Source organism: Syngnathoides biaculeatus, chromosome 1, assembly GCF_019802595.1.
Source record: "Syngnathoides biaculeatus isolate LvHL_M chromosome 1, ASM1980259v1, whole genome shotgun sequence".
NCBI lineage: Eukaryota > Metazoa > Chordata > Actinopteri > Syngnathiformes > Syngnathidae > Syngnathoides > Syngnathoides biaculeatus.
Window position 1 is genome coordinate 8463242 of NC_084640.1, and position 17896 is coordinate 8481137.

General features: G+C 40.8%; 3 protein-coding genes across 6 annotated transcripts in view; 2 read left to right on the forward strand and 1 right to left on the reverse strand.

Moving 5' to 3' along the window:
* LOC133497632 (inactive phospholipase C-like protein 2) overlaps positions 1–4143 on the reverse strand; it is a 35216-nt gene extending 31073 nt beyond the window's left edge. For all 3 annotated transcript variants that reach the window (XM_061813689.1, XM_061813716.1, XM_061813726.1), the window contains exon 1: positions 2507–4143. In XM_061813689.1, the coding sequence (XP_061669673.1) occupies positions 2507–2546 (40 nt within the window). In that variant the 5' untranslated portion in view covers positions 2547–4143. The remainder of the gene's footprint in view (positions 1–2506) is intronic.
* On the forward strand, positions 186–11106 carry dazl (deleted in azoospermia-like). 2 transcript variants are annotated; one of them, XM_061813827.1, is made up of 11 exons: positions 186–281; positions 382–411; positions 4162–4266; positions 4825–4916; positions 5015–5066; positions 5138–5204; positions 5289–5446; positions 7167–7244; positions 7348–7398; positions 9978–10055; positions 10148–11106. In XM_061813827.1, the coding sequence occupies exons 1-10, from the start codon at positions 279–281 to the stop codon at positions 10020–10022; spliced, it is 681 nt and encodes a 226-aa protein (XP_061669811.1). In that variant the 5' UTR covers positions 186–278; the 3' UTR covers positions 10023–10055; positions 10148–11106. The 2 variants fall into 2 exon arrangements, with proteins under 2 accessions (XP_061669811.1, XP_061669819.1); XM_061813835.1 differs by lacking the exons at positions 186–281; positions 382–411 and adding an exon at positions 2082–2236.
* A 255-nt stretch (positions 11107–11361) lies between these two features.
* rftn1a (raftlin, lipid raft linker 1a) overlaps positions 11362–17896 on the forward strand; it is a 35381-nt gene continuing 28846 nt past the window's right edge. Inside the window, exon 1 of the mRNA XM_061813804.1 lies at positions 11362–11624. The gene's annotated coding sequence lies outside the window, so the exon portion shown is untranslated. The remainder of the gene's footprint in view (positions 11625–17896) is intronic.

The window sequence follows — 17896 nt, forward strand, 5'->3', positions numbered from 1 at the left end:
AATATTATTAGGACAGAAATACACCATGATGATTATTAACAATAAATTGTAATAAACAGTTAATATTAGTATGACTTTTTACTGATATTATCAGACTAATAATGATTGCAATTGACTGGAGACAGGCTCAGGGTACCCCGTCTCTCGCCCAAAGTCTGCTGATTGGCTCTAGCGACTGTGACCTTAATGAGAATCAAAGCCATATAATACTTTAGCCACGGCATTAAAAGGCAAAGGAAAATTAAGTCAGTGCCTTCAATGCATGCCGAGAGAAGAAAATGGTAGAGTATTACTGTTGTTATGTTAATAGTCTTCCATTTTGTTGTTCATGTTTCATTTCTGCTAACCTTAATGCTAACATTAATCATCCATTTTCTATAGCGTTCCTGCTATTTTAAGGCCACGGCTGAGGTAGGGCCAATCTGAGACGGGTCGCCGACAATTTACGCGCACATTTACACTTATGGACCATTTGGAGTCCATAATTAACCTAACGTGCATGTTTTGGGAATGTCGGCTGTCAACAACTGTCCTCATAGAGGGTTAAATATTTCACACAAATAAACCTTCAGTGTTCCTAAGATATAAATCTCATTAAGCACATTGAAAGACAGAATTCTACTGTTTGTTTTTTGCAAATGTTTAAATGCTAGCTCCTCTGAAGTTGTGAGTTGCCACTTGTTTATTAAACAGGAGCTTTGGGCAATTGTTCTGATGCTTTTAAAACAGTTCTTTAATACTCAAAAAACCTTTTCAATTTGATGAGATAAAGAAAAAGCCTGAATATTGGCCAAAGGCATTGGCAGAGGCTTGTTGAGTGAGTGTTCTGTCTGCAAAATTTCATGCAATGTGCTTGGGAGTTGTTGTTTTTTTCAGCCAGAATCGTGGCCACAGCTTTTACTGGAACATTCAGGGGGAATTATTATGATGCATTGCTCGTGGATAGGTGCCAAGGCAGCCCCCTCAGGGGTAAATGCCAGACAAAATGAAAATTCCCTTTTTTTTTTGCTCCCTGACTGAAATTTTACAGCCACAAAATAAAGTAAACTTGTAGAATTGTACGAGAGCTAATGCAAGTTGTAGCAACGATTCTGCCTTTACAAAGAAAACAATGCAAATATTTTGATCAACACCGTCACTGCGCAGAATACATAACAATGCATTTCATCATGCCAAGAGATGCAGTTTGGTTTCGGGCCCATTTTAAAAGTCAAACTTGTGAAACTACTGGATCGCATTGGCTCCCGCAGCATTATTTTGCAATGTGTCTCGTGTGTCTAAATTACAAATGGGCCCAGGTCAGACAAATCCACGCAAAAATAACTCTACAGTTAATGTACACAAACCTTGCGAAATTTATGAGCATAATAAAAGTCGTCACTGGCTACATTTTACACTAGTCTTGTCTTCTGTCTTTGTTTACAACTTTTTTTTTTTTTTTTGGAGTTTACAATCCAGGGAGGGATATGATGCAATTGCTTTACTGAGATTGGAATACAGATACGGCCTACACCAAAGGCTGACTGATCACTAACAGAGAGCTCCATATAAATAGTACTCATCCTTAACAAGTAAACATTTTTTTAAACGTCCCCCTCATCTGTAAAGAAAACTTTGTAAAAAGAGTTTAATCGAATATAATCTACAGGTGTTAAATCAACGCCCATCAACAGATTTGTTAATGTAAACATTGTTTAATGGTGTTTTAGACATTATAAACTGGAGTAATGAAAGTGTGGATTGAAATAGATCTTTCCCTTTTCGACCATTAGTAATGAATATTATTCTCGGGCCAGCAAACAAATTTTGTTTATAAAGTGTTTACCTCAAGCAAGGTAACAATGGACAATAGTAGCTTGCTGCCATCTAGTGTTTAAAATTGAAAGGAAATTACTTCATTGTCGAGTGGAAAACCCCCAAGAATGAATAACGCTTGTTTGTTACTCTTTTTAAGTTATTTGTAGGTTTTAAAAATAATTAAAAAAAAGAACATGATTGAGAACGAACGTAGGCTCGGTTGTTGACTCTACGTGGTTGGAAAGTAACCATCCATTTTAAGATTGAAACATCGAACGTCTGATTGGTTGTTTCTGTGGTCATGTGACGTCGGACTGGGCGGTTTCACGAAGCGAGGTGGGCTAAGTGGACAGTTGGTGGGGCAGAAAAAAAAGCGCGTATCTTGCGGTCGAACGTCAGGTCAGGTCTAAAATCCAGAAGTTTTGTCGTTTTAAATATGGTAAGTTTTAAAGTTACACGATATGCATGTCTAATGTATGACTCTAAGCGTGGCACGAAAATTTGAATTTGAATCTTCGTCACTTCAAATGTGTCCCAGCGACTTTTGCTAATTATCGTAAAAAGGCCAAGCTAGCTTTGAAAAAAAAAAAAGGCACCATCATTGAAAATGCTCGTCAATGCGCATTACGTTTGGAATATTAGCTGGCGTTTCGAGTTTTTTTTTCAGCGATCAACTGCATTTTGAAAAACTTTTAATAAAACAACGCACCTTTATCACGTTGCTTTACGGCATGTTGAAGAGTACGCATTTGTCTCACAATCCGCCATTTTGTCCCCGTGTTTTATGGGTGCCATGTTGGGCAAAAAAAAAAAAAAAATCGTCACTGACTCGATAGTCCGGTAACGTCAATTAGTGAATTCCTCGAGGACTCTTTTGTTGCTCTAAATAGTAACTTAGAAATTACGCGTTTGCTTACATTTATATTACACAACTTGACAATCTATAATGTTTGCATCTTAGCACAAACATATAGCCTTTATCATCATATTCATCATGATCAAAGATCAAAAAGCTTGTTGTTCGTGAGCACTATTAAAGGCTAGGTGGTAAAAGTTCACCAATTGGGGGGTAAGACCCAGAGCGAAGAGTTATGAACCCAGCAATTAGACCAATCCGGGTTTTTTTTCACCTCACTGGATGTTGCAGAACAGACACTGTTAGTTTTAAAAGGGAGAATACCACCGTACTCAGGCTTTGAATCATGAACATATTCTCTAAAACAGTAATAATTGAATCTTTTTACACAAAGTATCACTTAAAAAAATCCTTAGGTCTTAAAGTACCACAATCGAGACCAACATTTGTATTAAAAAAAAATAAAAACAGACACTACACCTACATTTAGGAAAATAGTCTAAATGTTCAATTGAAATGCATTGTTCTTTAACGTTAAACTTAAAAAAAACTGCTAATATTAAATGCAAGAGTGTTGAAGTAAAAGTTCAAATCAGTCCAACTTTATTTAAACAATATACTACATGAGAAGTACAAGACACTAAAATGGAAATATTGTTTTAAAGTTTTACCAAATAAGTTTAGGCCAATGTAGCATTGACATTAACAATGCAGTCACAATATCACAAAATCAAGTGGGAAAAAAAACATGTACCTAATGTTTCTTTTAAAATGTATTGCACGTAAAATATTCCTTTTTATTGATGAAGAATGGCTGAATTTCTGCTAACTCAAACCACATTTTCCACTGTGGAGCGTGTTTGATTGGAAACGTGTTTATTTATTTTTTTTATACCCTCTTAAGGAAAGAAATTATCGATCCAGCCACCTTGCTGGAGATTATGAGGATGCATGGATTCACACCATACACATATTTTTGGGGACTTCCCAAATGATAAGAGTATTGGAACAAAATGTTGTGGTGTTAAAAAAAAAAAAGACGAAACGTAGGATGTGAAATGTGAAAAACTTGGGGAACCTTGATACAAGTGCTGTTATAAGTGAGTAAAACAAGTAGAATGTGTACACAGTGGAAGAATTATTTGTAATGAAGAAAGTTACACATAAAATAACACTTGAGTCAATTTGAGAATAAATGGAAAATTTTGACGTTATGTTTTTGGGGAGGAAAAAAAGTGCTCTTAAACTTGTCCTGAAGTGTCATGTGTTTGGTTGTAAAAAGGAGTTAGATGGTTTCAAGCCTTATTGTCAATTTTTTTCCTATACGTACCAGTAGCAGCCCATGTACCCACACGTGGGTACACCACTGAGAATTGCTGCTTCATAATAAATACCATTACACAAATATGGAACAGTTTAAAACAATGTGTATTTCTTTCATAGTAAAAGCGGTTTATTCTACATAATGCATTTGTATAATTTTGTTAACAGTGACGTTTTCTTTGTAGGGCAGCCGCCAAGATTCACTTTCTCCACAGCTGTCTAACGGCTATGTTCTGCCACAGGGCAGAGTCTGTCCCAACGCCATCTTTGTTGGTGGGATTGACACTCAGGTAAGGATGTGTGACCTTTTCTGCAAAAAATTGACCTTTCCGACTACCGATCCTAAGCTCCGCCCCTCTGAGCTACGTTTGCCATGTCCCACAAGCTTCCAAAATGGATACTGAACAGAACATGTTTGAAGTTGATTCTCTTAACGCGTATTCCAGATAATATTGCGGTATGTTTTTTGCCAAAATGCGTCAGACTTGTCCAAGAGAGTTCAACAAAGAGGTCGCAACTTCGCAGGATATCTTTCATCAGAATTGCACATTCCCCAAGTGCATCTGAGGAGCATTTTCTTCGTAACATTCACTTTTCCAAGTGCACGCTACTGACAACCGGCATTGCTTTTGAGACAACATGGCAAGAGGGGCGTGTCAAGGCAGGGGTTAAGACATTGCGGCTATCTGATTGGCTGCTATATACGAGTGACAGGTCGGAAAGGTCCATTGGTTGATTTGTACGGTTCATGTACATCGAACCCAAGTTTGTACAGTGGAACATGTTTTAAAGATGGTCTACTAAAATGTTTTACTTGTTTTTACTTTGAATTCCCTGCAAACCTTCAGGTTAACACAGCAGAAATGAAGGACTTCTTTTCAACGTACGGTACAGTCAGGGATGTGAAAATCATCACATACCGCGGAGGACTCAGCAAAGGGTTAGTTAAACACATAGGCAGTAAAAGTAGTTCAAGATGTTGAATTTTTAATATTGTACATTAGTTTTAAGTTCCGGGTTTACCAATGGTTCTTGCAGGTATGGGTTTGTGTACTTTACTGAAGATGTTGACATCAAGTCAATTGTTGAAGTAAGTACAAATGAAGTTTAAAGGTAAAACATTGGTGTGCCGTTGTTTGCAGATTTTGTTTGTTTCTACAGCAAAACATAGTTTGGAAAGGGAAGACACTCAAGATGGGTCCTGCAATCATCAAGCAGAGGACTTGTCGTATGCATTCTGAGCGCACTCTTCACACCATTGTCGATGTTTCTGCATTATTTATGTCATGTCACCTCTTTCGCCTGCCCTCAGGGACTATTAGACCACCACCACCACCACGTATGATGCCAGTTGAGGCTTGGATGGTCCCTTCCCAGTACGTGTCCTGCTCTTGCTCTTGCTGCATGCCCAGTGGAATGCCTCGGACCCAGTCCACACACTTTTATAATGGTGCAAGCCCCTACTATCAAGTAAGAAAAGAACGCGCACCTACATGTAGTACAAGCATACTTGGACTGGCCTCACCATTAGATTTCAATTCTCTAGGTTGAAAATATTTTTTGAAACATTTTATTTTTAATGCCATTCAAACGTGCCACGTCACATTTCTTAAGCAGTAAAACATTTGAAAGAAATGCGTATCACTTACTTGCTTGTGCAAACGTAGTACAAGAGAAAAAAAACTTGTCAATTGTGTAAACTCTGAAAAGGTAAAGTACATGATAGGGTTAGTCGTTCCAGAGTATAAGTTAAATTTTTGAGGGGAAATTCATTTGATAAAACCCAACACTAAGACCAGACATTTCATCTTGAAACGCAGTTTAAAATAAAAATAGAATAGAGAAAGGCTGACTAGATGTCCGGTATTGCTAATTTTACATGATGCATAAAAACAACTGAGAACGTGCCTGCTATGTTGACGTAATATAACAGTTATTCAGATAGCTACAGCATAAAAAACATGCTAACAAGCTTACCAAACCATGGGTGTCACTAAATCAATAAATCCAATAAAATCTATATCCTCGGTGTCACTTCTAAACTCCGCTAACTCCAGAGGTAGATGACACGCCGCTTCCTCTTCTACGCCGCTTCCATCAGATTCATCGTCAGTTGGAGTTACAACTGGCCTATTCCTGACTTTCTGAATCCCGACAGGATGGTTTTGGTTGTTACCGAAGTCCATCTTTGTGGAGCCATCCAACGACTTCCCGGAAAGTTGCTGGCGCAAATTATTCTGATTATTTTTGCATGGCGCATTCGCCCAGAGGCTGTGATCTCCATCCGTCATCCACGGCGTGCTATGCAAGCCTGCCTTAAAGCGGAGATATGAAATAGCTGGAGTATTTTTGTTAAGCGTCCGGGGATGATGACAGGTATGGAGTTGAAAACATTTCATTTATTTTTGAACTGTGGTGTGATGTGCGATTGCATGCTATCGATACACCACCAACAGAGCTTTTGATGCTCGAAAGAAGCCATCCGGACGCTTAGTGTACCTGCATATTTCACTGCATTAATCTGCAGAATAAGATTTTCACTTCAATGGGATTTTTGTTCAGTCCTTCTCAGTTGTTTTTATAAGTCCAGAATTAGCAGGTACAGATGCACAGGCGTAGCGCGACCTCTTGCGGTTGTCAGTGTGAAAATAATGGATAAGCGGCTCCGAAAATGGATGGCTCGATATCATAATGTGTTAATTTTACATATAAGTCGCACCACTGGCTGAACTCTGGGGGGTTGGGGGTTATAGTCCAAAAATTACCGTGGTGTGAAGTAAACGACTTCTAATTTAAATTATGTACAAAAGTAAGGCACCGACGACATGCTGCTTCTCCTAATCAGTACAGATAAGACATCCGTCCATCCATTTTCTGTACAACCTATCCTCTCAAGCGTCGTGGTCGTGCTGGAGCCTATCCGAACTATCTTCAAGTGAGAGGCGAGGTACAGCCGGAACTGGTCACCAGCCAATCACGTCACATAGAAACAAACAAGTATTTGCACTCATACTTGCACCTGAGGGCAATTTAGAGTCTCGAATGAATGCAGGTTTTTGGGATGTGGGAGGAAAACGCACGTAGGCAGAGCTGGGATTTGAACGCCAGCCTTCAGAACTGTTAGGTGGACGCTCTTAACCAGTCACTCCACAGTGCCGCCATATTTTAACATCCACTGTGATATTGGCAGGTTTACCCCTACTCCCAAATTGGAAACATGGTTCTTCCACAGATGCCAGTGAATTCTCATAATATGTACACCTACCAGGTACATTTTCTGCTTACGGATCATGTGATCTGGTCCGATTTCCCTGTTTTGTCCTGTCTGACATCTGTCCCCCTTTCCCTTACACGCACATACACACACACAGTATGCTCCGACTTACTGGACGGCTGGCCAGAGAGCAGCATTGACCACTGAGGTGAGTTCATAAAGTGAGTGGTTTGTTGGAAGTAGGGCTGCAACAATCAATGAAATGAAATGATTCGATTGCAAAAAAATAATGATACATTTTGAAGCGTAATAAATCTCTCAAAGCTTCGCAGGGATCATATTTACAAATGGACTGTTAATGCAGTTGCAGACACAACTGAGTTTAGCAATAAGTTGGTGTGATGGCTACGAGTCAGAAGGAAGTGTCTGCAAAAGACAAGGTGTCTAAAGTTTTGGATAATTTTTGCACGAGGAAGAAGTAGCAATGTGTAGCCTACCACAAAAACATTTTCAGTCAGCAACACAGAGTAACGTATCCAATTAGGTAATTAGAAATACCTTGCCATCGATAGTTGTAATGTATTATATACAGCCGAGATTTTTCCGTTTATAGTCAGAATTACGTCTTTTTAAATTGCATAGATTAAAAAATATACATTTTGTGTTTTTCTGCGATATTCCTATCATAACTCTGCCAGAATCCACATTCCATATTTTCCGATCCGAATCTTGCAAGGGAGGCGGAAAATCTGATACGCGTTTGTTGATTGGTTGAATGTAGAACACATTCGACCAATGAAAACGCTTGTTTACGGGGCCATTTGCAGTCACTGATTTGACAAGGACATCGCAAATATGCAGTCGAGCACGAAAAATTACGCGTGTAAAATTTGTTACAAGTGTCTTATTTTGTGTAGTCTTGACCAATGCAATACCGCACTTGACGCACATTCTGAATGCACATGAAAACCGATCCAGCGCAATGAACAACCACAGGCTGACGTTTTGTTTTTTTTGTTTTTTTACATGGAAGCACAGTCTTCAGCTTTCAATGAGCATTCCTAAAGATATTCTGCAAGTTAATAATTCAGTTTTACATCTTGAAAAACAGACGGGGATATCATGGTGGGTTAAAAAAAATAAATAGATGAAAGCGACCTTTCACATTTATAGTTCATAATTGGCTTGGTTTGGTTAGCAATTTATTTTTTTTTTGTTTGTTCACATTTTCATTGTAACTTTGCAAAAACACGAAATTGTTCGTAAAAATGTTCTGATGGGAATATAAATGCTGGAATCTGAATCTTTGAATGAGCCGTGTAACTTCAATGGATGACACTGATCTGACCACAGTGCATACGTCTGACGTTTTCACAGTGGTCAAGGGGAGCGCTCATGGGCTCAGTGGTGAGAGTTCAGAAGCAATTACTTGTAAAAATGTCTATTACTTACTGAGGACGAAACATGACGTTAATAATTGTTGTCAAATTCATGCGTTTCCATGTTTTACAAAAACAAGAAATTAAAACGTTTTGGAATAAATACGATATACACACTTGCATGCCATGACGCAAATCTGAATTTGTCATTTTTTGGGGTAATGGTATGGACCTAAATAATGATAATTTTGCGTACATTTTGAAAACAGTATAGCTTTCTTCTAGGTATATTCCATTCGTAATACAATTTATAAAACTTGCATGTTAGAATCGGTGATCATCCTTTGATCATGCTTGTCGTTCCCTGACCCCCGGATATTTTTCAGTCTTTTTTCATTCAGTCAAATCACAGGCCTGTATAGACAACACTGTAAATACAGTAATTTCTCAATTATAATGTGCATCCACAAAAGTTGAACTCTAAATTGTTTCACAAATTCCGCCAGTGTATGTATATTTTAAACACAACTAAATATATTCTGTCATACTTTCCCTGTCAATAAAAGTAGAAATTTCAAAAACACCTCTTATAAAACCTTTTGGGTGACCGCGGAATATCGGAGTGAAAGTGTAAAGCCTTTTCATGACCTCTAGATGTCGGCATCCACTTATAATTATATCTTTTTTTTGTTTTTCCTTTCTAACGCTTTTCCTATTATGATAGTCAAGGATAGACACAGCGACTGTTGCACCATCAATCACTTTATTGTGCTAACTGTAAGAAATTACTTACAGGCAAGCTAACAAAACATATATTATTCCCAATCAGACAACCGTGTTAAATAAATTGTTGGGAAATTGAAGTGCCTTTATTTTATGTGGCCTTGTCTTTGCGTAAAATAATGAGAAATTGTCATTAAAATGTAGTTTTATGCCTACAAAGCGCTTAGCCAGGCTGCTAGAACACTTCATTTCCTCATTTGAGTGTACCGATTGTAACTCTCGTTGAAACATATTGCCCTGCTATTTTATTTGATTCGTCACAAAATCAAATTTCACCTCTTCGTACCGTCAACCTTCCTGCAATAGCCTAAGCATACCAATAATTAGTCCAGGGAGAGTAACACCATGATAAAACCAAGCCGCGACATACAGCAAATGTCTGAGTGCACTTGATCAAACAGGACAAGCTCAAGTTTGCCACCGGCGAGCCAAAATTTTAGGGTACTTGGATTTTAACTTTGAAACCTTTTCAATCTGTGAAATTCCAGCAACGTGCCACTAGATGGCAGTCTGTTCTTGTCCTCCTTGCTTTGTGCCATTTTAAAACATTTGAGTTATTGTCTGTGTGAGTGTATGTATATATATATATATATCATATAACTCCTATGAAACTGTTCTTTTGTAGAATGCTGTTGAGTGTGGTGTTCAGACCATGCTGACCGTGCTGTAACTCGCACAGCCTTCTGACCCCCCCCCCCACCAGGTAACGCACCACATCAGATTTAGGTTTTTTACATGCCAACCGTATGCCGCTGAAAAGCAACGACTGACGTTTTCCGCCCTCTTCTCTCCAAGGCTACAGGACATCAGCGTACGGATAAGACCTCTGCTTCACCTGATTGCCACGCCCTCCACCCCTGACATTTTGTTTCCCCCATTCGTTTGGCTTCCGAGGCCAATTTTAATTTCTTTTGTAGTCCCTTCATAGTCCACTTTGACCCACAGCTGGTCGGGGACCACTCACCTCAAGTGCTTTTAACCTGTAAAGATCACTCAGAAAAGGGTGACAAGAAAGAGCAGAGCACGCTCGCTGTACCAGCTTTTTTGATATTTACCCCAAAAAGGGAAAAAAAAAAAACCCATTGTGCCTATTTATATATATATATGTATATATTTACATTGTATTTATTTTCTTTTTCTTTTTTAAGAGTTTGGTGTTTTTGTTTTTTTGTCACTGTAAAACAATTAGCACACCTTTATATGCTTCAACATATTGGCCACATTATTGCGTTTTTTTCACATCCACGTTTACTTTGTCCTTTAATTTCATGACACCGGGTGGAGGCAAGCACTAGTAAAGCAACAAAGTCACGTTTCGCACATCAACTTCATTACATAATAATATGGCAGTTACCCGCCAACTTGTTTGAAAATTAGAAACACTTTGAAACTTCCTTTTGTCAACGGAGGACAATTCAAGAGTTTTTTGGGGGGGTGAGAAAAAAAAGTTAACACTTCCTCACTGTAATTTGTATTTGAAAAGTCATCTCGATCCAAGTTGTTTTGTTTACACTCGGCCAGCCAGTAAAAAACTGCATCGCCTCATTTGCACTGCACATAAGGTGGATTTTCTTTTTTTTTTTTTTTTTTTTTTTGCTTTTGTCTTGTTGCATTTCGGTGGAGGCTGCACATGTTTCAATATTTTCTGGTCTCTTGTGTCCCTAAAAAAAAACTGCTAAAGCGTTTTATTGAAGGAGTCTCAGCATTGCAGTGTTCGTATTGCCGGCAAATAAAAAAACTCCCAAAAAATTTAATTGTGATGTCGTGGGTGTTTGTTTTCCAGTATTCATTCAGGCTTGTCTTCACTAGCAACTGTAATTTATTTTAATTTTTGGGTGGGTTATTGTCGCTGTCGACTCGTGTGGCTGGGGGTCCCCAGAGTGCTGCGGTCACCCCTGCCCCATCCCACCTCCAGTCAGACCTCTGTAAATTATGAATGGCTCCGGATTGCTGCTTATGAAATATGAATTCATCAAAAAAATACTAGCGGCAACACTCGGCTAATGGCACTCAAAGGCGGCCGTGATTGGGCGAACAGAGCGCTGTATGGGTACCACCTGATGGGGGCGTGGGCGTTGAGAAAACGTCACGGGGCGCTCTCCGTCGAAAAAGTCTTCCAAGTGGCTGAGCAGGGAGCACACAGCCCAGCCTTGTCAAGAGGTTGACGCCAGCGGACCCACGCGTGTGTCTCCCCACCAGCCGCGCCGAGGAGGCTCGCGTCGTCGGCGGATACCTTGTACCCAGGACGGCTCGCCGACGAGCACCAAGCACGGTGAGTTTTTGTTCCTTTTCGTCTCACTTCGAACTATTTACACACGCGTGGAGGATTTGTCCAAACGACACTTTTTCCCTCCCGAAAAAAACTCATCGAAGGATAAGTTGCGTGACATTTAACCGAGCCAATGTGTCGAAAGTTTTCGCCTAGCTTGTCGTAGGGAAAAGTGTTTGGAATCGAATTGCGTGAAATGTTGAATCCGTTCGTCAGTGTCACAGGTCGAAGGTGTGTGTCCATCTTTCAAACAATATGGTGTCATTTGCAACATTTTTTTTTTAATAGCGTGTAAACTGGAACCCTATGAGGAGTCGTAGGAGTGCATCAGATAAATTGACATTTTTAAGATGCTTTATATTCACATGGAACACTCGTGGAGCTGAAACAACATCTTGGTACATCTAGAACGTTTTGGAAAAACACTGGATTGTGCCCTTGCTACCTCAGATACAGGTCTGGAAAAAGAACACCAATGTGAGATTAAACATGGGGCCAATCTATGAAAGAAAATGGCACTTGGGTGTCTGCATGTGTGTCAGAACTGGCGTCACTAAACATTTAAAATCCCAAACTACAAGTCTCTTGGAAGTAATAATCCCTTATGAGTCTAACTCACTTTCCAAGCCTTCTCTGCCACGCCTTCACGCACTCTGGGGGGGGGGGGGGGGAGTCTTTTGGGATCCACCGCAGCTTTGTCATCAAAACCATCTCGATGCCGTCCGTGTTTTCAAGACTGGTCCCCTTGATGACCGCTTTGAGATTGAGAAAGAGGAAAAAAATCACACTGAGCCAGGATGTCCGAGTCGGTGCTCCAGTACGGCGATGTTTTTCCTCTGCTCCGGAACTGTCAGATGCTCAAGGCATGATGTCCTGCCACAGCTGTCACGGCTTCTCGCGCACTGAACGGAGCAAATGTTACAGCATCTCTTTGAAGACATGCTGGTTGATCCTCTGACACACATGAAAGGGTTAAATCTGTACTTCGTGTTTCATGCGGTTCAAGAGGTATACATACACTGTGCAAAAACACGTTTCATTTTTTGGCTCACTGAAGACAAATCAAGAGTAAACCTCTCCTGTTTCAAGTCAGGATCACTGAAATTATTTAATTTTGTTAAATGCCACAATAATGAGAGATTTTGATATTTTCTTCGAGATTAAAAGTTAGCATCCACGAAAAGTACTGTCTTGAAAGAACATGGGGAGGCCGAGATGATGAGGTCATAGGTTAACTGACGAGTTAATTGACAGCACACATTGGGATGTATTTAAGGCCACACCTTCAAAACTCTGCTTCCATGTTTGAAATGAGAAAATCAGAAGAAATCTGAAAATCGCAGAACAAATCGTGGAGCCCCACAAGGAAAGGTCATCCTTGGGTGCAATTTCCAGATGCTTGAACATGCAACGTTCATCTGTTCACACAATTTCACCCAAGTATATACATCATTGGAATATGCAGCCATCACACCGCTCGGCAAAGAGACAGGCTGTATGTCCCAGAGATGAACATGTTTTGATCCGAAATGTGCGACTCAACCCCAGAACAAAAGGGGGAAGCTTGTAGACCTGAGAACACCATACAGATTCTGAAGCATGAGGGTGCTGCATCATGCTGTGAGGCTGTTTTGCTGCAGCGGGAACTGCAGCTCTTCATAAAATGGGTACCATCATGAAGAAAGAACATTACGTGCAACATCTCGAGACATCAGCCAGGAAGCTAAAACTTTAGTGCAAATGAGTCATCCTAATGTACAATGACTGTGTATGTAAACCTCTGGCTTCAACTGTATATATGTACATTTCTTATTATTGCTATTATTTTTAATCCCTTAATGGAACTTGTCTGAAACTCTGCGACATGCCGCTGACCACTTGGCCAGGTCCCCGTTGTAAAAAAATGGAAGACCTCAACCTCGTCCGGTCTTTCAGCAGATTAAATTGATTTAAGAAAAAAAAAAAGTTGTTTTGCATTTGACCAGAGTGCAGACTAGTGTGTCTGCCATTTTGTTTTTGTTTTTTTTTTCCCCAGCCCGATGAAAACACTTTAATGTTGCTGGAAGGGCAATTTGGCCTTCTCACTTTATTCACAATTTCTTCTCTAATGGATGCTGTGAGTCAGTAGGGCCCAGATTTGCTGATAGTTGCTATATGAAAGTAGAAACGGGAAAGAAAACTAAGTGCATGAACCGGCACCTCGTGTCCAAACGGCAAATATGCATTTTTGTTTATATGCAATTCAGTGCATTTCTTTATCAATCATCCATATTTTGTTTTAGTCTGGAACAAATTAATAGCATTTTAATTCATTTCAATGGGAACAATTGAATTGAATTACCAGCTTGGTCACGGAACTACACTTAAGTCATAACTCAAGTCACCACTGTAATTACATTTGTATTTCATTACTGTTATGGACCGCAACTCAAAACTGAGCAGTTTATATTAGTAAAGCGTTGTCTGTATGCACGACAAGTGGGAATCACTTGCATTTCCTCGCTTTCACTCCCAAAGCATTTATTTGCTTAGTGTATTTTTCAGCTCCAGTGAAGAAAATAAGTATTTGAACACCCTGCTATATTACAAGTTCTCCCACTTAGAAATCATGGTGGGGTCTGAAATTTTCATCGTAGGTGCATGTCCACTGTGAGAGAGATCATCTAAAAAGGAAAATCCAGAAATCACAGTGTATGATTTTTTTTTTTTTTGTAATCATTTGTGTGATACCGCTGCAAATAAGTATTTGAACACCTGTCTATCAGCTAGAATTTTGACCCTCAAACACCTGTTAGTCCACCTTCAAAGTCTACCTCCACTCCATGTATTATCCTGAATCCTGTGTGAGGTTGTTAGCTGCATAAAGACACCTATCCAGCCCATACAATCAGGAAGACTCAAACTTGTCCGTCTTAAGAGGAGTCATGGGAGAAAGTTTTGTGGTCAGATGAGACCAAATTGGAACTTTTTGGTCATAATTCCACTCACCGTGTTTGGAGGAAGACGAATGATGAGTTCCATCCCAAGAACACCATCCCTACTGTGAAGCATGGGGGTGGTAGCATCGTGCTTTGGGGGTGTTTTTCTGCACATGGGACAGGACGACTGCTTTGTATTAAGGAGAGGATGACCGCGACCATGTATTGTGAGATTTTGGGGAACAACCTCTTTCCCTCAGTTAGAGCATTGAAGATGGGTCATGGCTGGGTCTGTCAGCCTGATAGTGACCAGCCAGGAAAACCAATGAGCATATCAGGGTTCTGGCGTGGCCTAGCCAGTCTCCAGACCTAAACCCACGAGAAAATCTTTGGAGGGAGCCGTGTTTCTCAGCAACATCCCAGAAACCTGTCTGATCTAGAGAAGATCTGTGTGGAGGAGTGGGCCAAAATCCCTCCTGCAGTGTGTGCAAACCCGGTGAGCAACTCCAGGAAACGTTTGACCTCTGTAATTACAAAGGCTACTGTACCAAATATTAACATTGGTTTTCTCAGGCGTTCAAATAATTATTTGCAGCTGTATCACACAAATAGATCGTTGAAAAAAAAAAAAAAATCATAGATTTGATTTCTGGATCTTTCTTTTTAGATTATCTCTCTCACAGTGGACATGCACCTACGATGACAATTCAGACTCCAATATAACATGGTGTTCAAATACTTCTTTTCTTCACTGTCCATCTGAAACGGTGAGTTAAGTGAAACGCGTCTTTCCCTCACCATACCTTCAAGTAGAATTTTCCAGATTTATTAGGTCTGCAAAGCGCCACCCAGTAACTTCCAAATAATGACGCAGCCGTGGTTGGGTGCTTGGCATTAAATGAACACCCCCTCTTCCCCCTGCCCCACTACATATTTGTTTTGAAGGTGAACGATCAGGTTGACTGGATGACCGGAGCCTCCCCAGCGGCTCCGGCTGTTTACCGCGAACGTTCTCAGGCTCGGTCGGGCTCTTCCTCCCCGGCGGACGTCTGTTGCGCCACTGGAGGCAGGAGCCCCCCCACCCCCCACTCCCCTCCCTGAGCGTGTGTATTCAAGAGGAATAGCAGACAAGACGGATTACGCGCTCCTGCAAATCGTCTGTCAATTCCAAGACTGTTACAAGAGATTCTCAAAATGAGAAGCACTCCGCAGTGCGGCCGTCTTCTTTCCTTTTCCTTTCGCTTGGCTCCAGCAAGGCCCTTTTTGTTCCTTGTGTGCGCGCAAGTAGCGAGATTCTGTTTTGAAAAGGCCTCGAAGTCTGGAACTTTCTCGAGTTTCTACACAAGCGCAGCGTTGCTGTCGAGTTTGGTTTTCATTGTCTCATCCCTCAACCGTGATGTTGACCCGTCTCCGTGCCTAGACGTTGTGCTAAGGCCTTGGGAGTCCGAATGCTTGGCTGCGCTCTAAGCTAGTCATAACTCAGGCATCGTGGTGGCTGGCTGGAAACATTCTTGTAGATTACGCCCCAAGATGGGCTCGGCGGGGGGGGGGAGATCGTGTATGCGGCGGGAACTCTTATGAGCCACCGGACAGATGGACTGAGCGCACAGAAGGGTGAATGGATGGCGAGCGAGCATGAGGGCATCAGTAGGATGTGACAAAGTAGCGACGAAGACCAGAAGAAATTGGACACATAATTGGCATGATGGTGAGAAAAGTGTAAACTAGTGACGGTTGATTGGTCAAACCTTTCTGTACGACGACCTAAAAAGACTGGCTTCAAAGGTGTTTTGAAGCTACACTATCTTGTAATGTGGCTTTATCATTGCCATGGCAACGACAGATCACAAGACTCTAGCGGTCCTTCATATTGTTGGACCTGTTTGGACACCTGTTCCATTAGCGCTAGCTACCAACCGACCCCCCCAGCAAGCAGCATATCTTGCAATGCATTTCCACAAACTACACTTCTCCACGCATTCAGCATTTGTGTACAAATGACATGATGAGTTCTGAATTACAGTACGAGGACAGCGAGTCACCGAGCATTATTTTCTGGAAATTTTAGTGATCTGTCTTAATAGCAAAAACCTTTGTGTCAGTGGTTTGAAAGTGCATTCCATCCATCCATCCTCGCTTATTAACGTCATGGGTGACTTTCCCCACCGGCTTTGGGGATGCCGTAGCAATCTGTTGGCGTATTGATTTTCGAACGATGCATTTGACTAAATTGCACTGATCAATTATGGGGAAAATTAACAAACCATTAGTTGATTAATTGCTCTCCCTAAATGGCATGGCAAACACTCCCAATATTGGAGTTGTGACATACAGTAGAAGAACAATCAATCAACTATTACGCCCGTCCTTGCTATTTATCAACACTAATGTACCACAGACGCAATTAGGGATTTATATGACTTAATCCGCCTCTTAATAGCACTACTATCACATATCAACAATAGAAACGGTCAATACTATAAAACAACACAATATAACGGCATAGCATGCAGCTGTGCCGTGTACATATTCTAAAGCAGTTCAAAATCTGCGTTTATCTTAGATTACAATAACAAAGCGTTGAAATAAAATACATTATACTCTAGAATGTGTGCAGATAGCTACAGATACGTTTTGCGAGTCAAAGCTTGACTGAAGGTTTATTGACGGTTAGTGTGAGGACACGATAGAAATCTAGCGTAATTCCCGGCCTACAGAGCACACCTGGTTAAAAGCCTCACCCAGTACATTTGTAAAGGAAATACCATTTGGTGCATACATACGCCGCAGCTGTGTAGAAGCCGCAAGTGCCCACATTGAAACGAGATATTTACAAAGACGGTACAGAGTTTAACGCTAGTGCCACCGCGCTAACACTAGCACCGTGCTAACAGGGCCGGTTAAAAAACCCCCAAAAACATTCCGGTAAAAATAACTGACACACAGCAGTAACACGCTAGCGCAGCGCTAACAGGGCCGGACCGGTAAAAGTCACTTCTTCGGCACATATATTCCCTGGGTCTCATTCTTACTTTTTCTGCTCTAGTGCCCCCTTGCGGCTGTTAGGAAAAAAAACTGCACAAATAAGCCGCATCACCGCATAAACCGCAAGGTTGAAAGCGTGTGAGGGAAAAAAGTCACGGCTTATAGGCCGGAAATTCCGGTAATGCTTTTCCGCAACCCTGTAGCGTCGAAGGGAGTTTAGTTGTTTTTATTTAGACAAAAATAGTGCTTTGGCACCATCTTGTGGCATCTGTAGGCACATATATTCCACTGGTCTCACTATTACCTTTTAAGAGATTGACGGGACAAGCCGAAAGCAAAAGACGATAGGCCACAGCTATGCAAAGGGCCCAA

Coding starts and splice junctions, on each gene's coding strand:
- dazl (XM_061813827.1), top strand. Junction 4,917..5,014: donor CGCGGAGGACTCAGCAAAGG/GTTAGTTAAACA, acceptor TGGTTCTTGCAG/GTATGGGTTTGTGTACTTTA. Junction 5,447..7,166: donor GTGCAAGCCCCTACTATCAA/GTAAGAAAAGAA, acceptor TGATATTGGCAG/GTTTACCCCTACTCCCAAAT.